The sequence below is a fragment of the Poromitra crassiceps genome (genome assembly GCF_964638095.1).
Source record: "Poromitra crassiceps genome assembly, chromosome: 20".
In the NCBI taxonomy this organism is placed as follows: Eukaryota; Metazoa; Chordata; class Actinopteri; order Beryciformes; family Melamphaidae; genus Poromitra; species Poromitra crassiceps.
This window is the reverse complement of record NC_139637.1, coordinates 9,368,907-9,380,989: the sequence shown is the minus strand read 5'-3', so window position 1 is coordinate 9,380,989 and position 12,083 is coordinate 9,368,907. Positions and strand designations below refer to the sequence as shown.

At 43.7% G+C, this 12,083-nt stretch overlaps 2 protein-coding genes across 3 annotated transcripts in view; both read right to left on the bottom strand.

The window, feature by feature from the left end:
• Window positions 1-12,083, bottom strand: part of LOC310794561 (actin-related protein 8) — a gene marked incomplete at its 5' end in the record, with an annotated part of 28,972 nt that overhangs the window by 5,086 nt on the left and 11,803 nt on the right. Inside the window, 5 exons of one of the 2 annotated variants that reach the window (XM_083656535.1) lie at window positions 1,240-1,413; window positions 1,556-1,660; window positions 2,420-2,530; window positions 3,481-3,651; window positions 4,203-4,337. In XM_083656535.1, coding sequence (XP_083512661.1) covers window positions 1,240-1,413; window positions 1,556-1,660; window positions 2,420-2,530; window positions 3,481-3,651; window positions 4,203-4,337 — 696 coding nt within the window. Of the gene's footprint in view, window positions 1-1,239; window positions 1,414-1,555; window positions 1,661-2,419; window positions 2,531-3,480; window positions 3,652-4,202; window positions 4,338-12,083 lie in introns of those variants that run through there. The other variant, XM_083656536.1, reaches the window with a different exon arrangement.
• Window positions 5,365-9,347, bottom strand: LOC310794419 (uncharacterized protein). Its single transcript, XM_083656421.1, has 4 exons — window positions 9,265-9,347; window positions 8,853-9,044; window positions 6,199-6,360; window positions 5,365-5,785 (listed from the first exon to the last, which is right to left on the bottom strand). The coding sequence occupies exons 1-4, from the start codon at window positions 9,272-9,274 to the stop codon at window positions 5,691-5,693; spliced, it is 459 nt and encodes a 152-aa protein (XP_083512547.1). The 5' UTR covers window positions 9,275-9,347; the 3' UTR covers window positions 5,365-5,690.

Here is a 12,083-nt window from a genome sequence, read left to right as displayed (position 1 = left end):
TTTTTAATAATGTATTCTACATTTTTACTTCTCGACTCTATATTTACTGTCAATGTTCTCGACTACTACTTTTTTTTATCCCAATTTTTTTTATCTCCTTTTCTGTGGATTTTTCTGTTCCTTGTTTTTGCACTGCTTTGTTATGAACTTTGAATAAACTCTGCTTTTAGATCACCATCAGATACATTGTTATTACTGTTATTACAGTTAGATCACCATCAGATACATTATTATGACTGTTGAACTCATGAACACAATGTCCATACTTTTCAGTGACTGGCCAATTCACATCGAATACTAGCCCCATAACGTGACGCTGCTACTGTACTCCGAGATATTCTCGTACAGCAGTCAGCGTCACACAGCGTTTGAATCCTCAATAGGTGGAAAACGCTGTTAAAAAAGCTCTCCTACCCGTATCCAACCTCCGATTGCAGATCCGAAGATATGATAGTCCGCCTAGTGAAGCCAGTAATTTGACCGGCGCTGTTAAAATGATACTGCTTGCGTGAATCAACCGTTTAGAAGCAGTCTTTCCACAGCCTGCGCCGTATTGAGGACAGGAGAAGTGCCGACAGGAACCTTGGGAGTTTGAGTATTTCATGACATGTTTTGCTTCTCAGGTGCGCTGGATTTGCGTTGATCACCGACAGCCGCCGTCTCCGTGTGACTGCATGTGTTGTTTGCTCGCCATGTGCAAGCGGATCACCATGATAGTGAGATCAAACACACCCTGCTGTAAATTCAGCGCAGGCTGTGAAAAGACTGCTTCTAAACGGTTGTTTCATGCAAGCAGTATCATTTTAACAGCTAAATTACTGGCTTCACTAGGCGGACTATCATATCTTCGGATCTGCAATCGGAGGTGGGATACGGGTAGGAGAGCTTTTTTAACAGCGTTTTCCACCTATTGAGGATTCGAACGCTGTGTGACGCTGACTGCTGTACGAGAATATCTCGGAGTACAGTAGCAGCGTCACGTTATGGGGCTAATAGAATACTGACATCTATTTCTCCCTGCCCATTCTGTCTTGAGCTACAGTAAATCCCATCTTCAAGTGATCGTACAAAATAATAATTTCCACATCTTGCAGAGCAGAGAGCACCAACAAATTCACTCCACAAAGAAGACGACTACTTCGTTCTTTCAATAAATTAGAACATCATATTTTCCCTGAAATGTAGTCAAGGCAGCATTTCATCACTCTGCTCACCAGCACCTCTCCTCTCCTCTCCTACCTTTAAATCTTTGAGGGGGATCTCCAGATGTTTCTGAATGATGTGGCTCCAGATGGTCTCCAGGTCAGTCAGGACGGCCGTCAGCGAGCCTCCAGTCCCCGCGTGCACGTTCAGCTGCCCTCTGACCACAGGCCAGTGGAGGTCGTAACAGTCTGACGGATTCACGTGCACTGCCTGTGTGTGTGTGGGGGTGTGTGTGGGGGGGAGTAAGACAAAGAGAGTCATAACTGTTTGTGAGCTTTCAGAACTTATTCACACATGTACATATTCCCTCTCTCTCTCTCTCTCTCGCTCACACACACACACACACACTGACCTCCTCCCCCACCAGGTGCAAAGGATGGTGCGCTGTATTGGTCCACTTCACCCTGGAGCTGCTGTCCAGCACTGCTGGGCGGATCTGACGGTTATAAGAGCGGGCCTGTGGAGGGAGACAGACAGGCAGAGCACACAGCTTGGTTATAAGAGCGGGCCTGTGGAGGGAGACAGACAGGCAGAGCACACAGCTTGGTTATAAGAGCGGGCCTGTGGAGGGAGACAGACAGGCAGAACACACAGCTTGGTTATAAGAGCGGGCCTGTGGAGGGAGACAGACAGACAGAACACACAGCTTGGTTATAAGAGCAGGCCTGTGGAGGGAGACAGACAGACAGGCAGAGCACACAGGTTGGTTATAAGAGCGGGCCTGTGGAGGGAGACAGACAGGCAGAACACACAGCTTGGTTATAAGAGCGGGCCTGTGGAGGGAGACAGACAGAACACACAGCTTGGTTATAAGAGCAGGCCTGTGGAGGGAGACAGACAGACAGGCAGAGCACACAGCTTGGTTATAAGAGCGGGCCTGTGGAGGGAGACAGACAGACAGACAGAACACACAGCTTGGTCACTCTTTTCTCGTATGGTCAATGAATGGAATGTTGTGTTTGTCTCTGCTGCCGGTTAATATTCGCTGTTCAACATGCAGCTGTCTCGCTCTCACACACACACACACACACACAGAACTGCTCAGCTCTCTCGCTCTCGCTCTCGCACACACACAGACCTGTTCAACATGCAGCTCTCTCGCTCTCTCGCTCTCACACACACACATAGACCTGTTCAACATGCAGCTCTCTCGCTCTCACACACACACACAGACCTGTTCAACATGCAGCTGTCTCGCTCTCACACACACACAGACCTGCTCAGCAGACACAGGCGTCCTCCTCACTCCGTTGGACATCTTCTTGGACCAGATGGCCTGCTCCACCATTTTCAGACCGTTCTGCCTCTGCTCACTACTCTCTGGTTTCTGTCAACGAGGAAGGAGGGGTAAGAACAATGAATTCATAAAGAGACTTTGCGTGTGTGCGTATGAATGAGTGTGTGTGTGTGTGTGTGTGTGTGTGTGTGTGTGTGTGTGTGTGTGTGTGTGTGTGTGTGTGTGTGTGTGCGTATGAATGAGTGTGCGTATGAATGAGTGTGTGTGTGCTTAAGTTTGGACCCATCTGATTGATGTGTGGTGTGTCCAAACTCTTCCAGATGTTTGACTGGTAGAATAGAAAGAGAGAGACGATCTATAGCATCTCTTTTTCTACACCGTCACGATTGTGACTTTGTCAGACTTTCCCTCTGTCTCTAGTCCCCTCAGGTGCCTCATGTTTCACTGTCTAGGTCCAGCAGATCTATGTTAGTCTCCAGTCTGTGTCTTGTTAGTAAATCACTCAGCTGTTTCCCATGTCTAATCACTTCCCTCTGTGTATTTAGGTTCCTGTTCACCTCTCAGTGTTTGTCTGGTCGTCAGCAAGTTCACGTGTGTTCTGTCCCTGTTACCTGTCGTTATATGTTACCTGTTGTTTCATTAAATATACCCAGTTTTGGGTTTACTCATCATCCGCCTCCTGCTGTTGTCCTGCAATTGGGTTCTCTACAGTCTACACCGTAATCCGTAACGCCCCGACCCTGAACAGTTTCAAATCACACCTCAAGAGACACACCTCTTTTCCATGGCCTTTCCACATGAGTTAGTTCAGTTTAGTTCAACCATCCCTGTTGTTTGTTTTGTTTGTTTGTTTGTTTTCCTCCCCCTCTCTCCCCTATCTGTATCACTCTTGTGAAGCGACCTTGTGTTTTATGAAAGAGACAGAGAGACAGACTATGTGGTCTCAGTGACAGAGAGACAGAATATGTGGTCTCAGTGACAGAGACAGAGAGACAGACTATGTGGTCTCAGAGACAGACTATGTGGTCTCAGTGACGTACGTTGAGACCGTCTCGGAGCAGCCAGGGATCTTCATATCTGGGCTGGCCGCTCTGTTTGTGTCTGCGGGCGATCACGTGTGGGACGGCCACGGGGAGCGTGTCCGTCGCTCGCCCCATGCGGAGCATCCTCGAGCCGGGGTGGATGACCACAATGAAGTTGCTCTGGATTTGCTGAAAAGAAGAAAAGTTAGAAACTGAGATTAGAATCGTGATCAGAATCGCAGATAGTAGTGGTGCCCTTTACATCATAGTCCTCTGCCAAGTTTTTACCACACTGACTGTGTTTTTGTATTGTATCCTTGTGTGTGCATTTTTTTTTTTTTTTTTTTACAATTGTGTGTCTGTATTTTATCCCTATTTTTGCATTATATATTTCTGTTTTTACCATTTTTGTGTATTTTTATCCCTGTTTCTGCATTTAATGTTTATGTTTTCATCATTGTCTTTTTGTATCGTAGATGTTCTCCTGCAAAGCACTTTGTAACAATGTGCTCTATGTCTACATCGGGTACACAAGGAGCTGGTTATACAGAAGCTATACACACAAACTGTAAACTGTCAGGAACAGCTTCCACCTGGTCAAAGCTATCGATTCCCCTGTGCACTCTGGTCTAAAGCACGACAGGAGGAAAACGGGGATAACGTTGAACGTTATTACTCTGCTACATTGAGAGAAACTACGAACAGTATCGCACGGAGGAGACACGTTATTAGTTACTGACCTCTTGAAGCGGCTCCGGGATGGCCGGGGGAGCGATGGGTCTTTTGACTCCACGCTGCTGCTCCTTGTCTTTCTCCTTCTCTCGCTCCTTTTCTCTCTCCTTCCCGTTTTCCTGCTCTTTCTCAGCTTGAGTCATCGTGTCAAACTGGGGAGTCGCTGCGTTCAGATGCTTGCGAATTGCTTCAAAAATGCCAACTACAAATGGGAAACCACTCTGTTCGAGACAGCACTTCCGTGTTTTGTCACGTGGGACATGACAGCAATTTCCATTGGTTGAAATAATTCTTCTTCTGTGGTGTTTTATGGCGGTTGGCAATTCTCCTTTACCGCCACCTACTGAATTATATCATCTGCTATTAATTTACAGTGTGATCCTAATTCATATTGTAAGCGACGTGGGAGTGTGTCAGTGAATGAAAGTCCAAGACGTTCTGGGTTTTACTCATAAATTTTAATGAGAATATTATGGTACAGCAGTTCACAACCACCTCGTTCTTTTCTCTCTTCTCCTTCTTCGCCTCATAACCCCACTCTGCTGCTATCTCCGCAGCGCCGCCTAGCGGTCGCCTCAATGTCTTATCCAGATCATCTCCAGACACATCCACAACACTCTCACACCTTCTTGTCCAGCATATATTTTGAGTTGAAAGAATTGCTTCTCCGAGCTCATTTAAAGGGATAGCTCACATCTTATATTGAACTGCATTCCCACCTAAATAACTGAATCCCCCCCTGTTCAAATAAATGATGAAAAATGGCTTCCCAAAACCATAACTAATTTCAAGAGCTCATTATTTAGTCTATTTATATAGTGTACAGCACAGGTGCTATAACCCAGGGGTGCAATTATACAGACTTGGCATAGGGGCAAACAGATCAACAGCTATCAACTGTACTGAACTCATGTTTTGAGGAGGGAAAACAACCTCTGGAAACAATATTCTCTGTACATTTGGTGGAAATTCATCCTACATTAGAATTAACTTTTTGTAAGTCGATCTGAAACTGAAGTGTAACATTTTGAGAAACATGAGCATTGCAGACAGTGTGACACATAGGGCATTATATGCTATTTGATATCAAATAATCTGGGTTCTCACTGGATTTGTCTACTATGAACAAATGATGAATAATAATGTAGGCTATTTAATGAAGCAAGAAACAGCTTTTCAAATGCATTTTAATTAGATTTTCTTCAAATTTCACAAAATTTAAGAACTGTTCCCCCTTACAAGAAAATAACATTTATGTTTTAATTGCCCTCAGCTTTGTAACCTTTAGTTACATGGTGTCAAAACGACATAATAATGTGTCGTCAAAATGGGTTGTTGAAAGCAAATTTTAGGCTGAATGTTTGGCAAAGAAATAAAAAGTAAATTCAACTCGGGTTACTCAGATTTATTACACAAGGACACTTTTAAACTTCCTGACATGTGTTTTAGCAACTGAACTAACATCAATTGTAAATTAAATGTCACTCGTTCATGGGTTAAACAGACTCAGCCACCACAGCTCCAACAGCTCCAACAGCAGCTCCAACGGTGGCCACAGCTGCCGTGGCAGTTGTTGACAGACCCACCACACCTACAATGAGATTACCCATAACATAACAGAGATTAGGATCTTCAACAGTGCTAACATCACATCCTGGTTGAGACTTCCTTCCACCAGTCATCTTGAATAAACTTGTAAATTAAAGATGCAATAAGTAAGATTTATTTAAGCCTATGACCATTATGTGCTTGGGGCTGATTGTAATGTAATAAATGCCAACAATGATTGCTTCGCCAGGTGCTGAGTTTGATGGTTTTCAAAACTCATCTCTCCAGCCCGTCGTCTGTTTTGGAACAGAAACTTGAAGCCAAACCCAGTCAGATCATGGAGTAGGCTACTTATTGTCCCTTTAATTATCATTCCATTGGTTTCATCGTCTCACCACTATGATAACTGACAGAACTGGATCAAATATGTTGAACATTTTCAGCCATTGCTCTTACCTGCTGATTGCAAAACAGCCACCACACTTCCTGCTACCACTCCTCCTCCGCTGGCAGTCGCAGCAGCCGACATCATTCCGGAAGCGATGGAACCTGCTGCTATTCCAGCTGAGGTGAAACCTATGGCCCCCAGGGCAACAGGGGCCAGGGCCACTGCCACTACTGGAGAGGGGGAAGAGCAACATGGCAGATGGGTGAAGTTGGCCAGATAAGGTTGTAGCTTCATAGCACTTCAAGATTTAATAGTCAGTCGCTGCAAATAATTTAAAACTGTTGCCAAAACAGGAGGACTTGACACTGACTGTGATTTTTTTTTTTATTATTAAATAATAAAAATATTTTATTTTACAATTTTCAGGACAAAACAAAACAACAGGCTCAAACAAAGACAAAAACAAAAACATACATATATCAACATATCAACATACATGGTGATCCCAGCCACGTGAAGTGTCAGTGTACTTGCAGGAAATGCGAGTGGGATCCCGCGCAAGGGGTCCATTAACACATTAAGTGCCATAGACGACCTAACTCGTCTTACATAATCCAGCGCTTAAGTGCCAAGGACGGACTAACTCGTCTTACATAAAGATTTTTTTTTTTTGACGGTGGGACATCAATCAACCCCTTTTACATCTTTGAGATAACTATTTGGAGCAAGAGCATGTGTGTAATCTATTTTACCGACCACTAAGTGGCGACAGAGACCGAGAGAAGCCACAGCCATGGGACCCAAAAGCCACGGGACCAAAAGCAGCCGCCTCTTCGATGGCGATTTTACAGTCAGAAGCCCGAGACACACACACAGAACGGACAGAGATCCCTTCCCCCCAGAGCCGCGCAGCAACGCGCGAACACACACACACACACACACACACACACACACACACACACACACACACACACACACACCGCGGTAGCAAGCCATTCAAGGAAATGGCGACGCGATTTTACAGTAATCCATTCAAGACTTGTCTTGCCTGAGAGCGGCCGCGCACCGGCAGCAGCACACAGAGAGCGGAGAGCGATTTGCAAAATAGATCATAGGTGAAACACACTTTGAAACACCTCAGAAAGGCCAGAATCAACATCTGCCCATCGCCCACGCATTCCCCGGCCCATCTTGACTCGCACAAGGAGCGTCCGCACGCAGGCAAGCAGGCAGGCAGGCACACAGGCAGGCAGCAGCAAAAGCGCTTCTGACACGCCCGCTGTACAGCCAGGAGGAAGGAGGAGAAGACACACGGAGGGAGGAGTTTGAATGAGAGGGGTGTTTCCTGTTGTTATGGAGGAAATTACTGTTCAAAACTATTGTTTAGAATGTCTGACGGTCTTACTGATGCCAAAAATGAATGGTTAAAGTGACTGTTTCACAAAAAGCCATTTATCTCTGAATAAATTTCCAGACGCTGAAACCATGCTGTACTCAACGGCTAATATCTACATAACTACTAACTCTGCAAACTAACTCTTTTAGACAGAGAAAGCACACATTCTATTAGTTATTTTTAGATAATTGCTGTTCATGAATTCTTAACAGAAAAGAATCCTCGGCTGTTCTAAAATGAGCCAGAATCGTCAAAAACACCCCTGGCACAACTTACCTACAGGAATGAAAACATGGCTGGCATTCAATGTGTTAAGAGTCAACCAGGCGAGTCATCAGTCACCTCTAACCTCGTCCAAATAGGCCAGAAACGGATCCCAGACCTCAGAGAATTTCTTAAGTGATTGATTTTATTGATCTGAGGTTACTGGAGTGGGAAGACTGATGAAGAAAAATTGCATTGTGACTGACATGCTACTGTAACTTAATAGATTTTAAGAAACGAATGAATGAACATCTAGGATTAATGTAGTACTATAGGAATATTATTGGATTGCTATAGGAATATTATAGGTTTACTGTAGGAATATGATAGGTTTACTGTAGGAATATGATAGGTTTACTGTAGGAATGGAGTACTATTGGAATATTATAGGAATACTATAAGAATATGATTGGATTACTATAGGAATATTATAGGGTTACTAGGTGTAGGAGCCAAAACAGCATTTATGTTTTATTTAAACAATACTAATTATAATTTCAACACTTCCCATGTTTTTGTTCTAGTTCTAGTTCATTGATTTTGATTGGCAGCTTGGCCACAGCCATAGTAACTGGGGTGTGGCGTCAGCTAACAAAGGGAAGTTTGCTGGGGCAATGGAATCCTGGCTTTAGATGAGAGCAAACAGGTTTAACCATCTCATCATAGTATCATCTTATATCATCTCTATCATATATTTTCTCTCTTTTACACACATTATGCACTTGACATTATCGTGCTGGCCTACAACGTTTTGGTAGGATATTTTTGAGTTTATTTCAGCATCTGCATCATGGTGCCTGGATCTACAAGCACGGTGCGTTAAAAACAACTCTTCTATTGCTGGGGCAGTGGCTATAATTAAGAACGGAATAGCCACTATAATAGTAATATTAAAGGTAGGCTATGTATAATATACAACTAACACAAAACAACCTAGATGGATAATAGCACTGCAGGTGAGGGGGGAAATATGTATTTAGGATTTTAGGGTGAGCTGTCCCTTTAAACACTTAATATCAGTATATTATCAACTGATTCCTGGATGACTTTCCATGACTTTACCTGCAGTGCCGGCGACGACTAAACCACAAGAGAACCAGCCTTGTGACTGCCCATGTATCGGAGGAAGCATGGAGCCAGTCTCGGCTCTCCCAAGATCGGCAGAGGATGGAGTAGCAACCAGGGAGCCAGTCTCGGCTCTCCCAAGATCGGCAGAGGATGGAGTAGCAACCAGGATTGAAACCAAAATGAGCACTAATGGGGGATAAAAATGGGATACAAAATCGGGGTGCGGGGGGGGGACACACAAGAGGAAAACAAAATGAGAATCACTTTACAAATTGTGTTACAATTAACGTTACATGTTCAGCTGGCCCATCAAACACAAGCTGTGATGACAAATATCAAGCATTATGAACATTAAGACACCTGCTAGCTATGCCTATAGGCTACATATTAAACGTCAAATACGCACCAAAATCCATGATGACAGTTGGTTTGAAGTTTGAACTGAATGAGCCGTTTCTGAAGGCTAGCGCTTTATATGTAACCTGACGCTGCCAGATGGACGGGTTAGCTTCACATTAGGTTTCACTAAACCAGTCCGACTGGATTACATCGAGAGAATCTCTTTTGATCTTGCGAGGATCCATCTTGCAAGCAAGGTTACTTTAGGCTATATAGACTGTGGAGCTGAAATGAAACGAGTCAACTATTGTTTTCTCGGAAATGAAACTCAAGTCATACAGGTGGACATTAGAGGGCGCCAGAGGAGCACTTTATCCATTCCGTGCTGTGACTCCTAATTTGGCCTCATGTAACACCCTTTTCACAGCAGCCATGTTTTTGTCTAAAAGGCAGAGTAAACACAGATGCAACCAAAACATGAGGGTTTGCAACTTCCAATCCATTTAGGTGTTCCTGTGCTGGGATCTTTAATGTTTTGGTTGCACCTGTGTTAACTTTACCCTGCATTTTAGACACAAAATGGCTGTTGTGAAAAAGGCCCACTGCTTTAACGCGACAACCATGTGATATGACCTGCCCACATGTGTTATTTTGATAACCCAACTCACAGCACTCAAACACACTTTACAGTTTACATTTAAAAACACATTTAGGAAATACAATATAAAGAATACAAATCAATACATTTGTATAAATCAAAACTGCATCAAGAGATCAGAGAAAATGATCAGTCATAACTTTTAATTTGAATTAAATTTAATTGCTGTTTACTGTGCTAATAACAATAATAACAAACTTTTTTTTTTTTTTAGGAATATTGCATGCTCATTTCTAGCGTGATATATTTAAGCAATATAGCACGAGAGCAAGTGTGTTGTGGAGAATATATCCCGCTGATAAGCTGTTATCCCACGAGGCCCATAACAGCTTATCAGCGGGATATATTCCACAACACCACACAGCTCGAGTGCTATATTGCTTTTATAAAACGGTTTCCAAGTATAATAATATAATAATAATAATACTATAAGTCCGACTGGCATTGTATTCTGATAGAGTCAGTTGTAACACTACTGTAAGGCGGGACCTCTAGCAAGAAGATAGACGTGCGGGTGATTTGATTGGATCGTTCTGGAGACTGAAGTCGACATTGGCCAATCCTGGCGCTTGCTGAGAAGCTGAGAGCGTTTTGCAAAGCCCGACACCAGAGCCGCATGCCGACACCAAGTAACGTTACGTCTTATTTAGAAATGCGGGGTTAAGAGTGAGGGCGCGCGAGAGAGGGGTTAAGACATTAGCCCGCGTCTATTCTTGTACAAAACATCATTTTCTGCGAAGTATTAGTAAAGTTATAAGCGAAGATCGATTCACAAGGTTCTGAAAGCTGTCTCCGCCATTTTGTTTTTGAGGTAACCAAAGCCTAGAGTTGCGCCATCATGCATCTGGCTGCAAGAGAGTAGCTTTTTGTTTTGACACTCTAGCAAGAAGATAGACGTGCAGGTGATTTGATTGGATCGTTCTGGAGACTGAAGTTGACATTGGCCAATCCTGGCGCTTGCTGAGAAGCTGAGAGCTTTCTGGAAAGCCCAACACGGAGCTCGAGCGCAGAGCTGCCTTTTAGTAAGAGAGTTGCCATGGCAACCAATAACCCATGGCCATGGGTTATTGAACTCGGTTACTGGAATTATACAATGGCTGTGAACCAATCAGATTGCTTGATTTGAGAGAGCCGTTTTATAATCATATATAAGGGATAATGTATTGTGAGCCAGTGATTACTGGCGAAATAATGACCGACAGGTGATTGATTGAGCCCGACGAGCAGCGGAGGGCTTAATCATTCACCTGAAGGTCATTATTTCCAGTAATCACCGGCTCACTATACATTATCCCGCTTAGAACACGGCCTACAACTAAATTATTTCAGTAATCTGACAAAAATAATTATTCAAATAGATTTTTTAACACATTCACTGCCAGCCTTTTTTTTTTACTGTAGGTAGGTTCTGCCAGAGGGTTTTTTTGAGGATTCTGGCTCATCTTTCAAGACCCGAGGATTCTTTTCTGCTAAGATTTTGTGAACACACAATATCTCAAAAGAACTAATAGAATGTGTGCTTTCTCTGTCTAAAAGAGTTAGTTTGTAGAGTTAGTAGTTATGTAAGCATTAGCAGTTGAATACAGCATGGTTTCAGCGTCTGGAAATTTATTCTGAGATAAACGGCTTTTTGTGAAATTCGATAGAACAGTCACTTTAACCATTCATTTTTGGCATCAGTAAGACGTCAGACATCTAAACAATAGTTTTGAACAGTAATTTCCTCCATAACAGCAGGAAACCCCCCTCTGCTTCCAACTCCTCCCTCCGTGGGCGTTCTCCTCCGCAGCGTTTGTCACAAGCGAGTGTTCTGCTGCTGCTGCTGCGAGTTTGAGCAGCCTCCCTCCCTGGCAGCGAGTGTGGATAGGGCTCACTTGTTTCTTGGGTTTGAGAGCTTTGATGAAGCTTTGTGCGATTCTAGGCTTTATGCTGCGTGTTTCAAAGTGTTTTCCACCCAGTCTATTTTTGGAATCCCCCACCGCCAGCTCCCAGCGCGATAATGCGCGAAAGTGAAAGCGTTTTCGCCAATCCATTTTACAGTAGAGAATGGTTTCCTCGCACGTTACCCTACAGTTTTGGCTCTGCTTTTCCTAGTGTGGAGAGCACTGTCGCCACTTAGTGGGTCCGTGGAATGGGTTGTACACGTTCGCTGACTCCAATATTTTTATAGGAGACGTGGGGAGCGTTGATCCACGTCCCACCGTCAAATTTTTTTTTTTTTTTTAAAG